Source organism: Bos grunniens, chromosome 25, assembly GCF_055505025.1.
Source record: "Bos grunniens cultivar Pamir isolate PY7600 chromosome 25, Bosgru_T2T1.0, whole genome shotgun sequence".
NCBI lineage: Eukaryota > Metazoa > Chordata > Mammalia > Artiodactyla > Bovidae > Bos > Bos grunniens.
Genome location: NC_141189.1, coordinates 8,734,483 through 8,749,118, shown reverse-complemented (window position 1 = coordinate 8,749,118; position 14,636 = coordinate 8,734,483). Strand labels below are relative to the sequence as shown.

Below are 14,636 nucleotides of genomic sequence, written 5' to 3'. Positions count from 1 at the left end.
GCTGAGGCTCCAATACTTTGGCCACTTGATGCCAAGAGCTAACTCACTGGAAAAGACCCTGATGCTGGGAAAGACTGAGGGCAGGAGGAGAAGAGGGTGGCAGAGGAAGAGATGGCTAGATTGCATCACCAGCTTAAATGGACATGAGTTTGAGCTAATAGTGAAGGACAGGGAAGCCTGGCATGCTGCAGTCCACCGTGTCGCAAAGAGTCAGACACAACTTAGCAGCTGAACAACAACAACCAGAGAACTTAAACAGTTTACTGCCAGGCTTTTCAGTGCTCTTCAGACTTTCTGTACCTGGAGGCTTGTTTTGAACCGTGGAAGGTTGGCTTGCCTCCCACCTGCAGGAAGACGGCTGGGGATCTCTCCCCAGTTGGCAATGACCGATGGAGGGAGGTATAATTCTGAGGGGTGGGTCTCACACCGCTTCCCAGTGACTGGAGCTGATTCCCCTCTGCTTGATATCACACTCTTACTGGCTGCTTTCTGTCTCTCGTGTTACATCCTCATTCTCCTGGTGGTGGTTCCTGTGCGTGTGACCAGTGCCTCCCAAATGTAGTATTTTAACCCCAATCTTTATTTTGGGGACTGCTTCTGGGGAAAACTCAAACAAAAATGAAAAGTTTTTCATCTCCCCAGAGTCCCTTGGACAACAAGGAGATCAAACCAGTCAATCATAAAGGAAATCAACCCCGAATATTCGTTGGAAAGACTGATGCTGAAGCTGAAGCTCCAATATTTTGGCCACCTGACCCGGAGAGCTGATTCAGTGGCAAAGGCCCTGGTGCTGGGAAAGACTGAGAGCAGGACGGGAAGGGGTGACAGAGAATGAGATGGTTGGATGGCATCACCGACTCAATGGACATGAGTCTGAGCAAGCTCCGGGAGATAGGGAAGGACAGAGGAGCCTGGCGTGCTGCAGTCCATGGGGTTGCAAAGAATAGGACACAAGTTAGCAACCGAACAATGACAGCAACAACAACATTTTACAGATGAGGGAAACAGGCTCAGAGAAGTTAAGTGACATATTTCAAGCTCCTGCAGTTTATCAATCAGGATTGGTATGAAAGCCATACTGCTTTTGACTTGTAAGTGCTGATGTGTTATTTTTCTCCCTGATCCTTTGAATCCAGAGACCATCTTTTATAATTTAATAGTCTTATGAAGCCTAAACAGCTTGTTGTGCAACAATGTGTTCTGTGGAAATTGTTTATAAATTTAACTGAATCCAGTCACGCATGTATGTTTCTCGAAGTTCATAACAGGATTCCCAAGGGCAGGCCAAGACCACTCCTGGGATGCCCTGGGCTCAGGCTGCCTTCATTCCCTCCCAGCCTTGAATGGACAACTCATTCAGAGTGATCTCTTGGGCACACACTCAACTGTTCACACCCCAAACCTCCCGCCCGAGGGAGATGAGAACAGGAAAGACAGGAACAATCTCGGAGGAAAGATTCTATTTTACTTGGATTGTCATTTCAGAACATCCAGTGTGTCCCTCTACACTTGACAGACAAATGACATGGTGCTGGGAAAAAACTGGGATCCTCTTCGCCCTCAACTCCCACCTCATCTACCCCTCAGCAAAACGTAGGGGAAAGGCCAGCCTCAAAGGCAGAGTGGGTCTTTATCCCCAAAGCAGCAGGGAAGCCAAAACATACCACGAAGCAAAACATCTCCTCAAGCCCGTATCTTCACAGAAGAATGCAGCTCCCCAGGCTGGCCCCTCACCCAAGTTCTCCAGGTCCATTCATTACAAAAACCAACGAGTTCCTGAAAACGTTATTAATCATGTCCCACAGAGGTGTGCAAGGAGGGCCAGGATCTGGCAGTGTCTGTGACCAAGAGCCCTCTATTTTTGTTGGGTTTTTATTCACCTGTGAGTAGGACAACCCAGGAGCATCCCCATCATGATGGAGAGCTACCGGTGTTGAGAGGTCACCCATCCCCAGACAGACAGACAGGCAGACAGCCTGGAGGCCTCACTACAAGACCAGAAGGCCCATCGAAGCTACCTGCAGGCTAAGGCACAAACAGAATCTGTCTGTAGGTCAGGCCTCGTCCACTGGGACTCTTATGCAACCTGTGAGTTGGAGAAGGGCCGGCTCCAGCTCAGAGGAAGGACAAAGGACTGCCACGGCCCTGCTTCTGGGACCTTCTCTCCCCAGCTCAGGAAAAGCAAGAGGCTGGGATCCTTGGAGCCTTGGGTTTTTTAAATAAACTGGACACATCCCCTGAGAATGATGCAAAGAAACGGCAACAGCAGTCCTTTGCCTACCACCGCTGGCTCACCAGGCCCAGAGCAGCCTGCCAGGAGGCGGGACCCAGGCCCCAGCTCAGGACTGGGGGCCAGGGCCGGGCTTAGATGAAGGTGCTGTTGGCCAGGTGTCTCCAGAAGGGGGCTGTAGTGCTCATCACCCTGGTCCTAGCGGAGGCTTTCTTCTGCTTGGCATCCAAGTTCTTCACATACTTCTGGACCCACAGCAACTTGGGATTGCCACAGAACTTCTGGCCCTTCCGAGTGGTGAAGCTGTGGGGAGAAGACAGGGCACCCATGAAGCCGGGTGGGGCTGGGGAATCCCTTCCCTTCCTGAGGAGGGCACGCGGAAGCCCAGAGAACGTGCGCTGCCCCAGCCTCCTGGCAGGCTCTGAACACAATGTCTTCTCTCTGTGCGTCTGCATCCCTTTGTTTCAAAAACTTCATGTTCATGTTCGGTAACCTCCTTGTCAGGTGGGGAAGCCCAGCCCTGCCTGCAGAGAACACTGGGTCTGAAGGGAGAGACACAGTGTCTACTCACAGGGAATGAGAGAAGTTGCATTGAAAACCCCCAAGACAAAAAGGCCTCCAGTTCACATGCTGTGCAAGGAAAGGTGGTTGATAAGGATGCCAGAGCTGGGAGGAGGCAGTGGAATGCCCTCTTCCAAGCCAGGGATGCCAGGCTGTGGAGCTGGGTCTGGTGCCAATGGAGAAAATTACCAATAATAATACAATGGTTTTCTTTAATGCCCCTCAAAGATGCAGACAAAATAAAGATTCAAAGTTTTAATTAACTTCCAGACTGATAAAAGCAATTCTCTGAATTCTGTAAACCATTGCATAAACGCTTGCTTTGGGGGCTTCCCAAGTGGCACTAGTGGGTAAAGAACCTGCCTGCCAATGCAGGAGACATAAGAGACGTGGGTTTGATCCCTGGGTTGGGAAGATTCCCTGGAGAAGGGCATGGCAACTCGCTCCAGTATTTCTGCCTGGAGAATCCCATGGACAGAGTAGCTTGGCAGACTATACAGTTCATAGGATTGCAAAGAGCTGGACATGACTGAGGTGACTGAGCATGCAAAACAATTTGAACAAGTGTTAGCAGCTTTAAACAATTCACTACAAGGAAATGGTTATGCATAATAAATACTACCTTCTGGGTTAAGAAAAGATCACATTTCTGTTGCTGTTTATGAAGTGAGCTCCCACTTGCTGTCTCGAAACTCTGAAGTTTATTTCAAGTCCTAAGTGACTTTGAGTAGGTCACCTTTTAGCCTCGATTGCCCCCCGTCAAATGGGGATAATCAACTGCAGCTGATGTAATGGCTGAGCGGGTTAGTTAGGGGAATGTTATATGCCCCAATGGATCTCCCTGGTGGCTCACTGATGAAGAGTCTGCCTGCCAATGCAGGAGACGCAGGTTCGATCCCTGGGTCGGGAAAGATCCCCTGGAGAAGGAAATGGCAATCCACTCCAGTAATCTGGCCAGGAAAATCCCATGGACACTAGCCTGGCGGGCTACAGTCCGTGGTATGGCAAAGAGTCGGAAGAAGTAAGCAACTACACAGCAACAACAAAAATAGGCCCCAGAAGTTGCCTCGTATATTTATGATGGTCAACTCTGAATCCTCTTGCTAATCTCACGGTGAGGAAGCTGAGGTTCAGAGGGGTGGGGTGACCTGTCCAGGATCACAGAGCAGGGCCCTCAGTGGGCCTGGAGGCTCATCTCTCCCCTCTCCCCTCCTGAGTAATAGTTACTCACATCACTCCTGCCTGGGGGCAGATGCTCCTGTTGGTAAGCTGGTAGCTTATCACTCGGCTCTCAGGAATTTTCTTGGAAATGAAGGTAATGCAGCAGGAAGAGGGGAGTGTCACGGAGTCTAGAAGACAGGAGAGAAAAGAGCCATGGTCTCCACTAGCCTGCCCTAGACTCTGAGCTTCAATAAGGGCCCATACCCTAAGGACTTCCCTGGTGGCTCAGGGATAAAGAATCCGCCTGCAACGTAGGAGCCGCAAGAGACACAGGTTGGATCTCTGGGTTGGGAAGATCCCCTGGAGGAAGGCACGGCAACCCCACTCCAGTATTCTTGCCTGGAGAATCCCATGGTCATAGGGGGCTGGCAGGCTAAAGTCCATAGGGTCACAAAGAGTCGGACATGACAGAAGCGACTTAGCATACACGTACCCTGCGTTAAACACCTCCGGTCCAGCCACTGGGCTGCCCCCCTTCTCACCATTCCCCTGCAGACCGAGGCTGCTCGGTCCTCCACGCTCTGCTGTGCCATCCCAGTCATGCCCTTGGGATGGCTATCCCAAACAGGAGACCCAGGATGGGGTCAGAGGTCTTACCTGCAGGGGCAATGAACAGGGCCAAGAGGAGGAGGCTGGTTGCCATGGTCACGGGCCCTGCCATGTTCTGGAGAGCAGAGAGGGCAGCTCAGGGCTCAGTGCTGGCAGGCAGGAGGAGAACGGCTGGGATGAGAGCACTTGACCTACCCTCTGGCCCTTTTCAGGCAGCTAGGAGGAAACATCAGTTTATATAGCGGCCTCTCTTTGGGAAGCCTCCCCCCCCCATTCAAAGTCCTAGAAGCCTCAGATCTGCAAAGGGGAAGTTGTTGCCTGCTGAGTCAGGGGTTATCCTGAGCATGCTAAGAAAGAGCTGGAGGAGGAGGGCATTCCCCCGCCAGGGTGAAGAGCAAACACATTGGATGCACAGTCAGAAGGCTGATATGGAGCCTGGCTATGCTGGCCATTGCCTGTGGGACTCTGGGTCAGTCATTCACCTCTCTGAGTCTCAGTTTCTTCATCTGAAAATGGGTAACACTATCATCCATTCACTCATTTAGCAGCTCTTATTAGGCATGTACCCTGTGCCAGGCTTCTAAGTGGGGAGGCACATATAAGATCAAGTGCATAGAATCAGCTATTGCAGGTGCTGGCGGAGTGGGCGTAGAGTCAAGTATCATCCGTCTCCAGCCCCTCAGACCCCCTGCCCATGCTCATGCACACCGCCTCTTGGTGACCTTGCCTTTCTAGCCCCCAAGCTGCCAGAGCTGCCTAGCCTGCAGGCTCTAGGAAAGTGGGAAGTGTCTGGAAACTTACATCCTCAGGGAAGCCCTTGACCAATGCTGGCTGGAGGGGTACAGACTCCAGGTCCAGTGTGATCTACACTGTTTCCAGTGATCCTGTCAGGGCTGAGTCAGTTTCTCTTTGTGAGACAAGGCTTGAGTGACCCCTTCCCTTCGGTGTCTGCTTCCCTTCTCCCCTGCTGGTTTCCCCTGGAAGCACTGTTGGATAAACCACTGGCCCATGAATCCTCATCTCAGGGTCTCCTTTAGGGACCCAAACCTGAGACAAGGGGACATTGGAAGGACTGGCCAGTACTGCGAGGAGGAAAGTAGGGGATGCCCTTGTGGAGGGTGTGAGGTTGGCTGTGCTGAGGTTTGGAGGATGAAAGGCAGTGGGGACTGTCCTAGAGCTTTGTAACCCGTAATACTCAGCTCAGTTGTCACACTGAATGGAACATGATACCCACCCAACTCCGTCCCCCATTCCTGGCTCCCAGCCTGGGACCCCATGTTTAGAGACTGCTGCTTCCTTTCCCAAATCTACTCCGTCCTCTCCATTCCATTTCTCACAGGAACAGCTGGCTTTCTCCAGCCTCTCCACTCTGGTCTTGCAAGAGCACACCTGTGGGGCACGACAGTGGCCCACATCACCTGGCTGATGGTGACCAGCTGTGTGTCTATGCCTCCCAGTTGACCATGAACACCTTGAGATCAATGTCCCATTTCCACCAAGTCCCGTGCAGGTCACCTCTTCCATGGCCAGTATTTGTAGAATGAATATATGATGGACCAACTCTGGGTCACTCTCCTCTGGATCAGGGACTCCCATGGGATCTCTGCCCAGCCCGAATGGGGTCAGTGGGTACACAGGGGAGCCACGTGGCAGGTCTTCTGATGGGGACAGGGCTGAAGTCGGGGAGGCCTTGATCAGCAGTGCCTTGTTCATAGAGTGAAAATTGCTGAGCACCCCACTCAGCTCCTCCCCAGCCAGCAGTGGCAACTCTCACTGGACAGAAGATGGGAGCATTCAATGAGAGCCCTTTACATGTGCAAGAGCTTTTCACAAGTCCATTTTAGGGCACCCCTTCTAATCCTTGCTCCTCAGTGATTCAGAGGGGACACCCTGTTGTCTGTCTGGGTTTCATGACTCAGGGGGCACTGGGAAGGGAAGTAGCACGCCGGAGAAGAGTGGGGACTGGACTGAGCAGGGTGGGAAGCCTTCGTGCATTGACCACATGTTGCAACCGGAGTGGGACGGCAGAAGGTCATCTAGTGGGAGGGTTTGGGGTGGGGTGCCTCACCCCAATTAGTTAACACCAATTACAGACTTCCCCAAGACACTTAAAAAAAAACACACAAAAACCCACTCAAACACAACATGGTAAAACAACTACACTCCAATAAAAATTAGTTTTAAAATAATAAAAGAAAGCTGGTTCAAGACAAAACGAAACACGATACCCAGTCTCACTACTCTGTCTGGGGAAGCAGGTAAGGCAGGGATTACCAACCTGTTTTACAAAGGGGAAAAATGCAATCTACAAAAGATGACTAGACACCACCATAGAGCCACTTACCCCGACTCCCATCACGGGGACCTGCATGTTCCCGCTTGAAACGGGGAATCCAACAGCCAGAGCAATTACTCAAAGTAAGAGAGGGATAAGTTGAAGGTTCCAAGAAAGCAGAATAGAAAGAGATAGCTAGAGAAAGAGAAGGAAGGCAGGAGGGCAAGACAGTGGATGCAAAGACTTGGGGAAGGAGTCCATTCGTTAAGACTACGAGCTCCCATTTCTGGGGGCCCAGGTTCAATCCCTGGTCCATGAACTAGGATCCCACATGTTGCAAGGTGGCCAAAAAGAAAGGGGGTTGCTCCATGAAGCACCCAGAGCCCCTCCACTCCAGCTCAGACCCTGCCCCTTCCCCTGCTGTGCTTTGTCCATCTGAGAAGTTGGGGTGTTGGCCAGATCTGCATTTCCCCCGGTGTTGCAGTCACACCACCACAGGGGATACAAGAATGGGCGCTTTTCATTTTAATTTAAATGTTAGGGTCTATGATGAGGGGTTTTATATCTATGACAGTGATAGAGAAAATATGAGTTGACTAAAAAAACTGAAGGCTGAAAGTTAGTCTCAAAGTTGTGTCTGATTCTTTGAGATCCCATGGATTGTAGCCAGCCCAGCTCCTCTGTCCATGACATTCTCCAGGCAAGAATACTGGAGTGGGTTGCCATTCCCTTCTCCAGGGGATCTTCCTGACCCAGGGATTGAAATCGGGCCTCCTGCATTGCAAGCAGATTCTTTTTTTTTTTTTTTTAATTTTATTTTATTTTTAAACTTTACAATATTGTATTAGTTTTGCCAAATATCAAAATGAATCCGCCACAGGTATACCCGCGTTCTCCATCCTGAACCCTCCTCCCTCCTCCCTCCCCTACCCTCCCTCTGGGTTGTCCCAGTGCACCAGCCCCAAGCATCCAGTATCGTGCATCGAACCTGGACTGGCGACTCGTTTCATACATGATATTATACATGTTTCAATGAAATCAGGCCTCCTGCATTGCAAGCAGATTCTTAACCAACTGAGCCACTTCTCCTTCATTGCGAGCAGATTCTTTACCAACTGAGCCACTAGGGAAGCCTTTTTTGACTAAAAAAACGAAATAAAGCAAATCACAGAACAAATGGTATGTAAATATGACAGAAACAGAGACAGCATATCTGAAATCTAAGAATATCTGCAGTCTGAGAAGCCTGGCCAAGATCCTTGCTGAGGGCCTTTCCCTTCCGATGTTTTCTTCAGAGGAGCTGGCTCTGGGGAGGAATTGAGCAGTTGGGGGGATCAGAGCTGTTCCTGGCAGGGAGCAGGTGGCAGTGGTCCTGCCCTCATGAACAGTAGCCAGGGTGCTGTCCTGGTTGCCTCTCCTGGGTGGGCCACACCATGAGCGACGATGAAGCACAGAATTCAAAGGGAAGCTGGGCCAGCGCACAGCGGCCAAATGGACGAGGACGCTCCAAGGCACATCCTCATAAGAACCGATCAGAAGAGGTGAGCTGTTAGCTTGGACTAGAAACAACTCCATACACAAAGACGTGTCCCAGCAAGAAAGAATGGGCCTTGATGACCCTAAGTGGTGCAAAAGCAGACCACAGACAGAGGTTATGATGTTCGGCTGGGGTGCATGGGGTAGGAAAGGTGACCAACGGAGCAGAGCCCCACCTGCCGATGAAGCTGCTAAGTACTTTGAAGCTCTTGTCTGCGTTAATTTTCCCCACTTTATAGGCAAGGAGACTGAAACTCCAAGGTTAGGAAAGGGGAGAGCTGGCATTTGAACTGAGTTCTACCTGAGTTCAAGGTTCAGGCGGTGCCTCTCGCCAGGCAAGCTCAGCCGTGATCCTGTTGGCGGGGGGCCACTCAGTTTTGAGGTCAGGGTCAGTGAGGTCAGATCTGTGGTCTCGAGTCATGGTTGGATCCACTGGCAGGTGTGATAGGAAGGGACCGGGGGCAGGGATTGGAGATTACGTAGCTTCCCAGGGGAGGGACGATCAGGGGTCGAGAGAGCTTAATTGGCTCTGCTCCACACATTAGACTGACCTGAGGTGCCTAGAGGAGAGGGCAATACGGAATCTGGGTGTGACCCCTGGTGCGTCCTGGATTGTGGGTAAGAAGCACCTGCAGGTTTCCTAAGACCCACATCATGGAAGCCAGTCCAGAACCCATCTTTTAAAGCCCCTCCCAACTTGGAATAAACATTTTGCATCAGTTAAAAAAAAAATAAAGCCCCTCCCTAAACCCTGAGAAGACGGACCAGGAGCCATGGCTCAGAGGACCACCTTTCTAGATTGGAGAGTCACCTGCCAGGGTTGAAATCTTAACTCAGCTGGGTGGCCAGTGTTACTTAACTCCTCCAAACCTTAGCATCCACACCCCGTCTGTAAAATGGGACATAGTGACAATATCTGTCTTGTAGGTTATTATGAGGATTCAGTAAGATAACTCATGTCAAGTATTTGGCTCCCCGTCTGGATAGATCAAGTTCCCACGAAAAGATGGTTATGTGTTTCTTTTATTTCCCGACAAATATTTATTATACTAAGTGGCAGGTAAGTTCTAGGGACAAGGGATCCAGGAGCGAACACAACTCAGAAAGTCCATTTCTTCATGGAAAGACCAGTCTTTCTTTGAGAGATAATATATCAAGTACAAAACAGTGATAATTGTATCTTATAATCTACCAGGCAATGACATAAAATGCCTTTTGTAAGGAGCCTCTTATAAACTCTTCATTGACTTGGAAGCATTAAAAATTTTACAAAAATATTGGCTTATTTACCAAAGAAGTAGTTCACTAAAGTGTATACCTATTAGAACATTTCAGCAAACAAAAGGTGGTCATCTTGTTTTGTTGTTTTTATTACAACTTGTTTACAAGCTGGTGAACTGACTAAGCAATCTTAGTCTCTTCCAGTGACCTTTCGTATATCATGTCATTTAATCTAATCTTTACGATAATGACCCTATGGAGTAGATATTATTAATTTTGTTGCACGGAGGTGAAGTAACTTGTTCCTGGTCACACGGTCCCTGACTGTATCTTATTTGCAGCTGAAACCTCAACCACCATGTAGGGTGTTAGAAATATAGAGGGAATGTGAGGAAGAAAAAAGGTTAAGAAAAAGAAGGCAAATGGACAAGCTGATCCTAAAATTCACGTGGAAGTGCAAGGAACTCAGAACAGCCAAAACAATCCTGAAAAAGGAAGCAAAGTTGGAGGACTAACACTTCCAGATTTCAAAACTTATTGCACCCTAAGGTAATCAAGATAGATTGATACTGGCATGAGGATAGATATGTGGATTACAGGAACAGAGTTGAGAGTCCAGAAAGAAACCCTTACATTTGCAGTCAGTTGATTTTTGACAAGGGTGCAAAGTTCATTTGATGGGAAAGAACAGTCTCTCAACAGTTGTGGTGGAACAACTGGATATCCATAAGCAGATAAATAAAGTGACACCCCTCTTCATACCACATAGAAGAATTAACTCAACATAGAGCAAAAATCTAAATGAAAGAGCTAAAACTATAAAACTCTCAGCCAGGCTCCTCTGTCCATGGGGATTCTCCAGGCGGGAATACTGGAGTGGGTTGCCATTCCCTCCTCCAGGGGATCTTCCCAACCCAGGGATGGAACCCAGGTGACCCACATTGCAGGCGGATTCTTTACCATCTGAGCCACCGGGGAAGCCCTTAGAAGAAAACATAGGTATAAATCTTTGTGACCTTGGATTAAGTAACAGTTTCTTTGATATGACACTAAAAGCACAAGCAAGCAAAGAAAAAAATAAATAAGTTGGACTTCTTTAAAATTAAAAACTTTTGTGAATCAAAGCACACTCTCAAGAAAGTGAGTAGCCAACCCACATAATGGGAGAAAATATTTGGAAATTATCTGATAATTCTAGCATCCAGAATATACAAAGTCCACAATACAAAGACAAAAAAATGTAATTTTAAAATAAGCAAAGAATTTAACTAGGCATTTCTCCAAAGAAGAGAGACAAATTCCATAAGCACATGAAAAGATGCTCAGCATCATTAGTCAATAGGGAAAAGCAATGAGCTATCACAATGAGATATCACTTCGCACCCACAAGGATGGCTATGAAAAAAAAACAACAGAAAATAAAAAGTGTTGCCAAGGAAATGGGAACCCTCACACATTACTCATGGGGAATGTAAGATGGTATAATTACTATGGAAAAATTTGGCAGTTCCTCAAAAAGTTAAATGTAGAGTTACAATATGATCCAATAACTTCATACCCTCACCCTAACCCTAACCCTAGAAAACGGAAAACAGACATTCACATGGAAACTTGCACCTGAACCTTCATAGCAACAGTATTCGTAGTAGCTGGAAAGTGGGAACAGCCTGATGTCCCTCCAGTGATAAATGGACAAGGGTCCAGTGCAATGTACAGCGGGATTTTATTCAGCCGGGAGAAGGAGCGAAGTACCGATATATTCATTAAGTTAAATGACGGGCACAACAGTCCAGACACTATGATTCCATTGGTAGGAAATGTTCAGAACAGACAAATCCATAAGGATTTACAGCAGATTACTGGCTGCTGGGGGCCTGGTAGGAAGAGAAAGTAAGGAGATACAGAGTTTCTTTTGGAGGTGATAAAAATGTTCTAGAATTTTATAGTAGTGATGGTTGTACAAACTGTGAGTATACCACTCACACGTATGTTTTAAAGAGGTTAAAATGGTGAATTCTTACGTGATGTGGATTTTATCTAAATTAAAATTTAAAGGAGGGAATTCCCTGGAGATCTAGTGGTTAAGACTCTGTGCTCTCACCGCCACGGGCTCAGCTTCAATCCCTGGCGGGGAAACTAATCTCACAAGTCCTGCAGCACAACCCAAAAAAGAAGAAGCTGCTGAGGACACCTTCCAAGTGTTTGTTCCAGTGGTGGGGCCTTGAAGGCTTCATAAAGGCCATACCCAGTTTCAAAACTCTCGTCTATCTCCCTCACATGGCCTGACTTTCATCCAAGGGTCTGATTAATGAGAGTGAAATCTGAGAGGGCACACAGGTGGGCAGGAAGCAGTGGGTTTTCCCCCGGCTCTCCCCGACCCTGGGCACACTTCCTGGCAAACAGGCAGAAAAGGAAGCTTCCTTAGGCGGGTTCCGTGGCCGAGTCCTCAGAGAGATGAAGCTTTGAGGGCCTCCTTCTCTCTCTTTCCTCCCCCGACCCTCCTAAGACCCCAGTACTTCCTGACTCCCTCTGTCCCTTCTTATATCAAAGCCTACTGTATAAAAAGGCAATAAAAGACACTCATTCCCTCTACACACAAGTGACTTTTAACAGCTTACAATGGGCTTCCCAGGTGGTGCCAGTAGTAAAGAATACACCTGCCAATGCAGGAGACTCAGAAGATGCAGGTTTGATCCCTGGGTTGGGAAGATCCCCCGGAGGAGGAAATGGTGACCCACTCCAGGGACAGTGGAGCCTGATGGGCTGTAGTCCATGGGTTCGCAAAGAGTCCGATGCAACCGATCAAGTGAGCATACACACACATGCACACAATAGCTTAAAATAAGAGGGTTGTTTTTGTATTCTAGGCCTCTGGAAATGAGGATCATGGAAGCCATGTTTGTCCTTCTTGGAGAAGAGTGTTGAAAATATGCAAAGGGTGGGGGGACTTCCCTGGTGGTCCAGTGGTTAAGAGTCTGCCTGCCCATGCAGGAGACACGGGTTCAATCCCTGATCCGGGAAGATCCCACATGCCGCAGGGCAACTGAGCCTGTGTGCCACAGCTACCGAGCCTGCACACACTCTAGAGCTCCACCACAAGAGAAGTCCCTGCAATGAGAAGCTCACGCACCGCAACTGGAGAGTAGCCCCCGCTTGCGGCGACTGGAGAAAAGCCAGTGCAGCAAGGACAGGCCAAGGACAGCCAACAATAAATAAATAAATAAATACATTGTTTCAAAAAAGAAAATATGCAACAGGGGAAGGAGTGCGTGAACCCAAGGGTGCTGAATTGAAAGCAGAGGTGTCCATGTAAATACCATCTTTCAGAAACTGTAGTACACCAGTAGTGATGAGCATACCTGGCGAAGATATTTCTCCTTGGAGAAATAAACGATTCCAGTGCTGGGTCAAAGAAAGCAGAAACTGGAATATCCTTTTGGTGCCAGAAAGAAAGAAATTGCCCAAAGAATCGTATGTCCAAAGGACACAGGAGCTAGCTTGCCAGAGCTCACACTGGCCAAGTCTGAGACAGTTGATCAGTAATAGTGGATAGTGATGAACTGAATAAAATAAGAATCAATTAATAAAGTGTGGGGTTGAATTTTTGTCTCCCTCAAAAAAATGAGTGTTGGGGTCCTAACCCCCAGAATCAAAATGGGACCTGATTTGGAGACAGAGTCTTCACAGAGAAAATCAAGTTAAAATGAGGTCATTCAGAAGAGATAAAATCCGATATAACTGGTGTCCTTAGGCGTGCACACAAGCTCAGTTGGTCAGTCCTGTCCAACTTTTTACGACACCATGGATTGTAGCCTCCAGGCTCCTCTGTCCATGGGATTTCCCAGGCAAGAACACTGGAGCAGGTTGCCATTTCCTCCTCCGGAGATCTTCCCCACCGAGGGATCAAACCTGCATCTCCTGCAGGATAGCCAGATTCTTGACCACTGAGCACCCCTGAGCTTCCTCCATCCATAGGATTTTACAGGCAAGAATACTGGAGTGGGTTGCCATTCCCTTCTCCAGGGGGATCTTCCCGATTCAGGGATCAAACCTATGTTTCTTGCATTTCCCACATTCGCAGGCAGATTCTTTACCCCTAGCACCACCTGGGAAGCCCCTTTCTGAGCTCTTACCTGATCCTTTATTATTCCCATTTCACAGGTGAGGAAATTGAGGCTCAGAGCGGTTAAATGACCTACTCAAGCCCCAGAGCCATGATGCAGCAGGACTGGTCCTCCATCTTCTGTTGAAGAACCACGGCACCAGGCTCCATCAGCTCTCTCCTGGATTCCTGCCCCGACCTCCTAACTGAAAGTGGCTGAAGACAGAGTGTCTGGGGTGGAAAGTGAGGGAGATGCGGGAAGGAGCCAGGAGGATGGATGGGCACTGGGGTAAGACATGCAGAGTATCAGGGGAGAGCAGGCTGGGGGTATCACTGCTATCCCTGGTACCCTCCCCGCCCGTTACCCAACACACACACGGTCCCAAAGGACTGGGAACAGGGGATGGTCCTGGGAGCCACTTACCTGGAGGTGGCTAAGTGACAAGTCGTAGCACCAAGTCTAGAACTGTTTCCCCTTTCCTATCGTGTCTGGGAGAGTAGGCGGGGAGGAGGGGCCTCGAGGGCAGGGAGGGGATCCTCCTGTACATTTCACTTTGGCTTGGCTTGAAAACTCAAAAGTCCAAAGTTCACGAGGACATCTGAGAATATGGCTTCATTGCATGGGGTGGGGGTGAGTGCTCGGAGAGAGAGGCCAGCCCATTGATAGACCGGGGGAGCTCTGACGGGGCGGTCATCTCGCATACCCTAAGCCCCGTCCCGGAAGAGAAGTGGCCCTGGGCAGTGCAATGGGAGACAGGTGACAGCTATGAAGCACCTTGCCCTTTGATCTCTTGATAGGAGGACTTCCCAGAACTCAACTTTTCTTTTTTTTTTTTTTTCAAACACCTTTATTTTACTGGGCTGTGAAAAAAATTGCTGTTGTTGAGTCACTAAGTCTTGTCTGACTCTTTGCGATCCCATGGACTATAAGCCTGCCAGGC

The 14,636-nt window shown here is 48.8% G+C and overlaps 1 protein-coding gene across 2 annotated transcripts; it reads right to left on the bottom strand.

The window, feature by feature from the left end:
- Positions 1-1,445: 1,445 nt before the first annotated feature.
- On the bottom strand, positions 1,446-14,400 carry CCL24 (C-C motif chemokine ligand 24). Of its 2 annotated transcripts, XM_086376800.1 has the most exons (4): positions 14,120-14,400; positions 4,610-4,777; positions 4,023-4,140; positions 1,446-2,533 (listed from the first exon to the last, which is right to left on the bottom strand). In XM_086376800.1, exons 2-4 carry the CDS (start codon positions 4,671-4,673, stop codon positions 2,365-2,367), a joined length of 351 nt encoding a protein of 116 aa, XP_086232926.1. In that variant the 5' UTR covers positions 4,674-4,777; positions 14,120-14,400; the 3' UTR covers positions 1,446-2,364. The 2 variants fall into 2 exon arrangements, with proteins under 2 accessions (XP_086232926.1, XP_086232925.1); XM_086376799.1 differs by lacking the exon at positions 14,120-14,400 and having other exon boundaries at positions 4,610-4,788.
- Positions 14,401-14,636: the final 236 nt, after the last annotated feature.

Excerpts from the sequence above, each read along its gene's own strand:
- CCL24 (XM_086376800.1), bottom strand. The coding sequence starts at position 4,673 with ATGGCAGGGCCCGTGACCATGGCAACCAGCCTCCTCCTCTTGGCCCTG. Across the intron at positions 4,141-4,609 it reads CCTGTTCATTGCCCCTGCAG|ACTCCGTGACACTCCCCTCT; the intron begins GTAAGACCTCTG and ends CCTGTCTTCTAG. Across the intron at positions 2,534-4,022 it reads TGCCCCCAGGCAGGAGTGAT|CTTCACCACTCGGAAGGGCC; the intron begins GTGAGTAACTAT and ends TTCTCCCCACAG.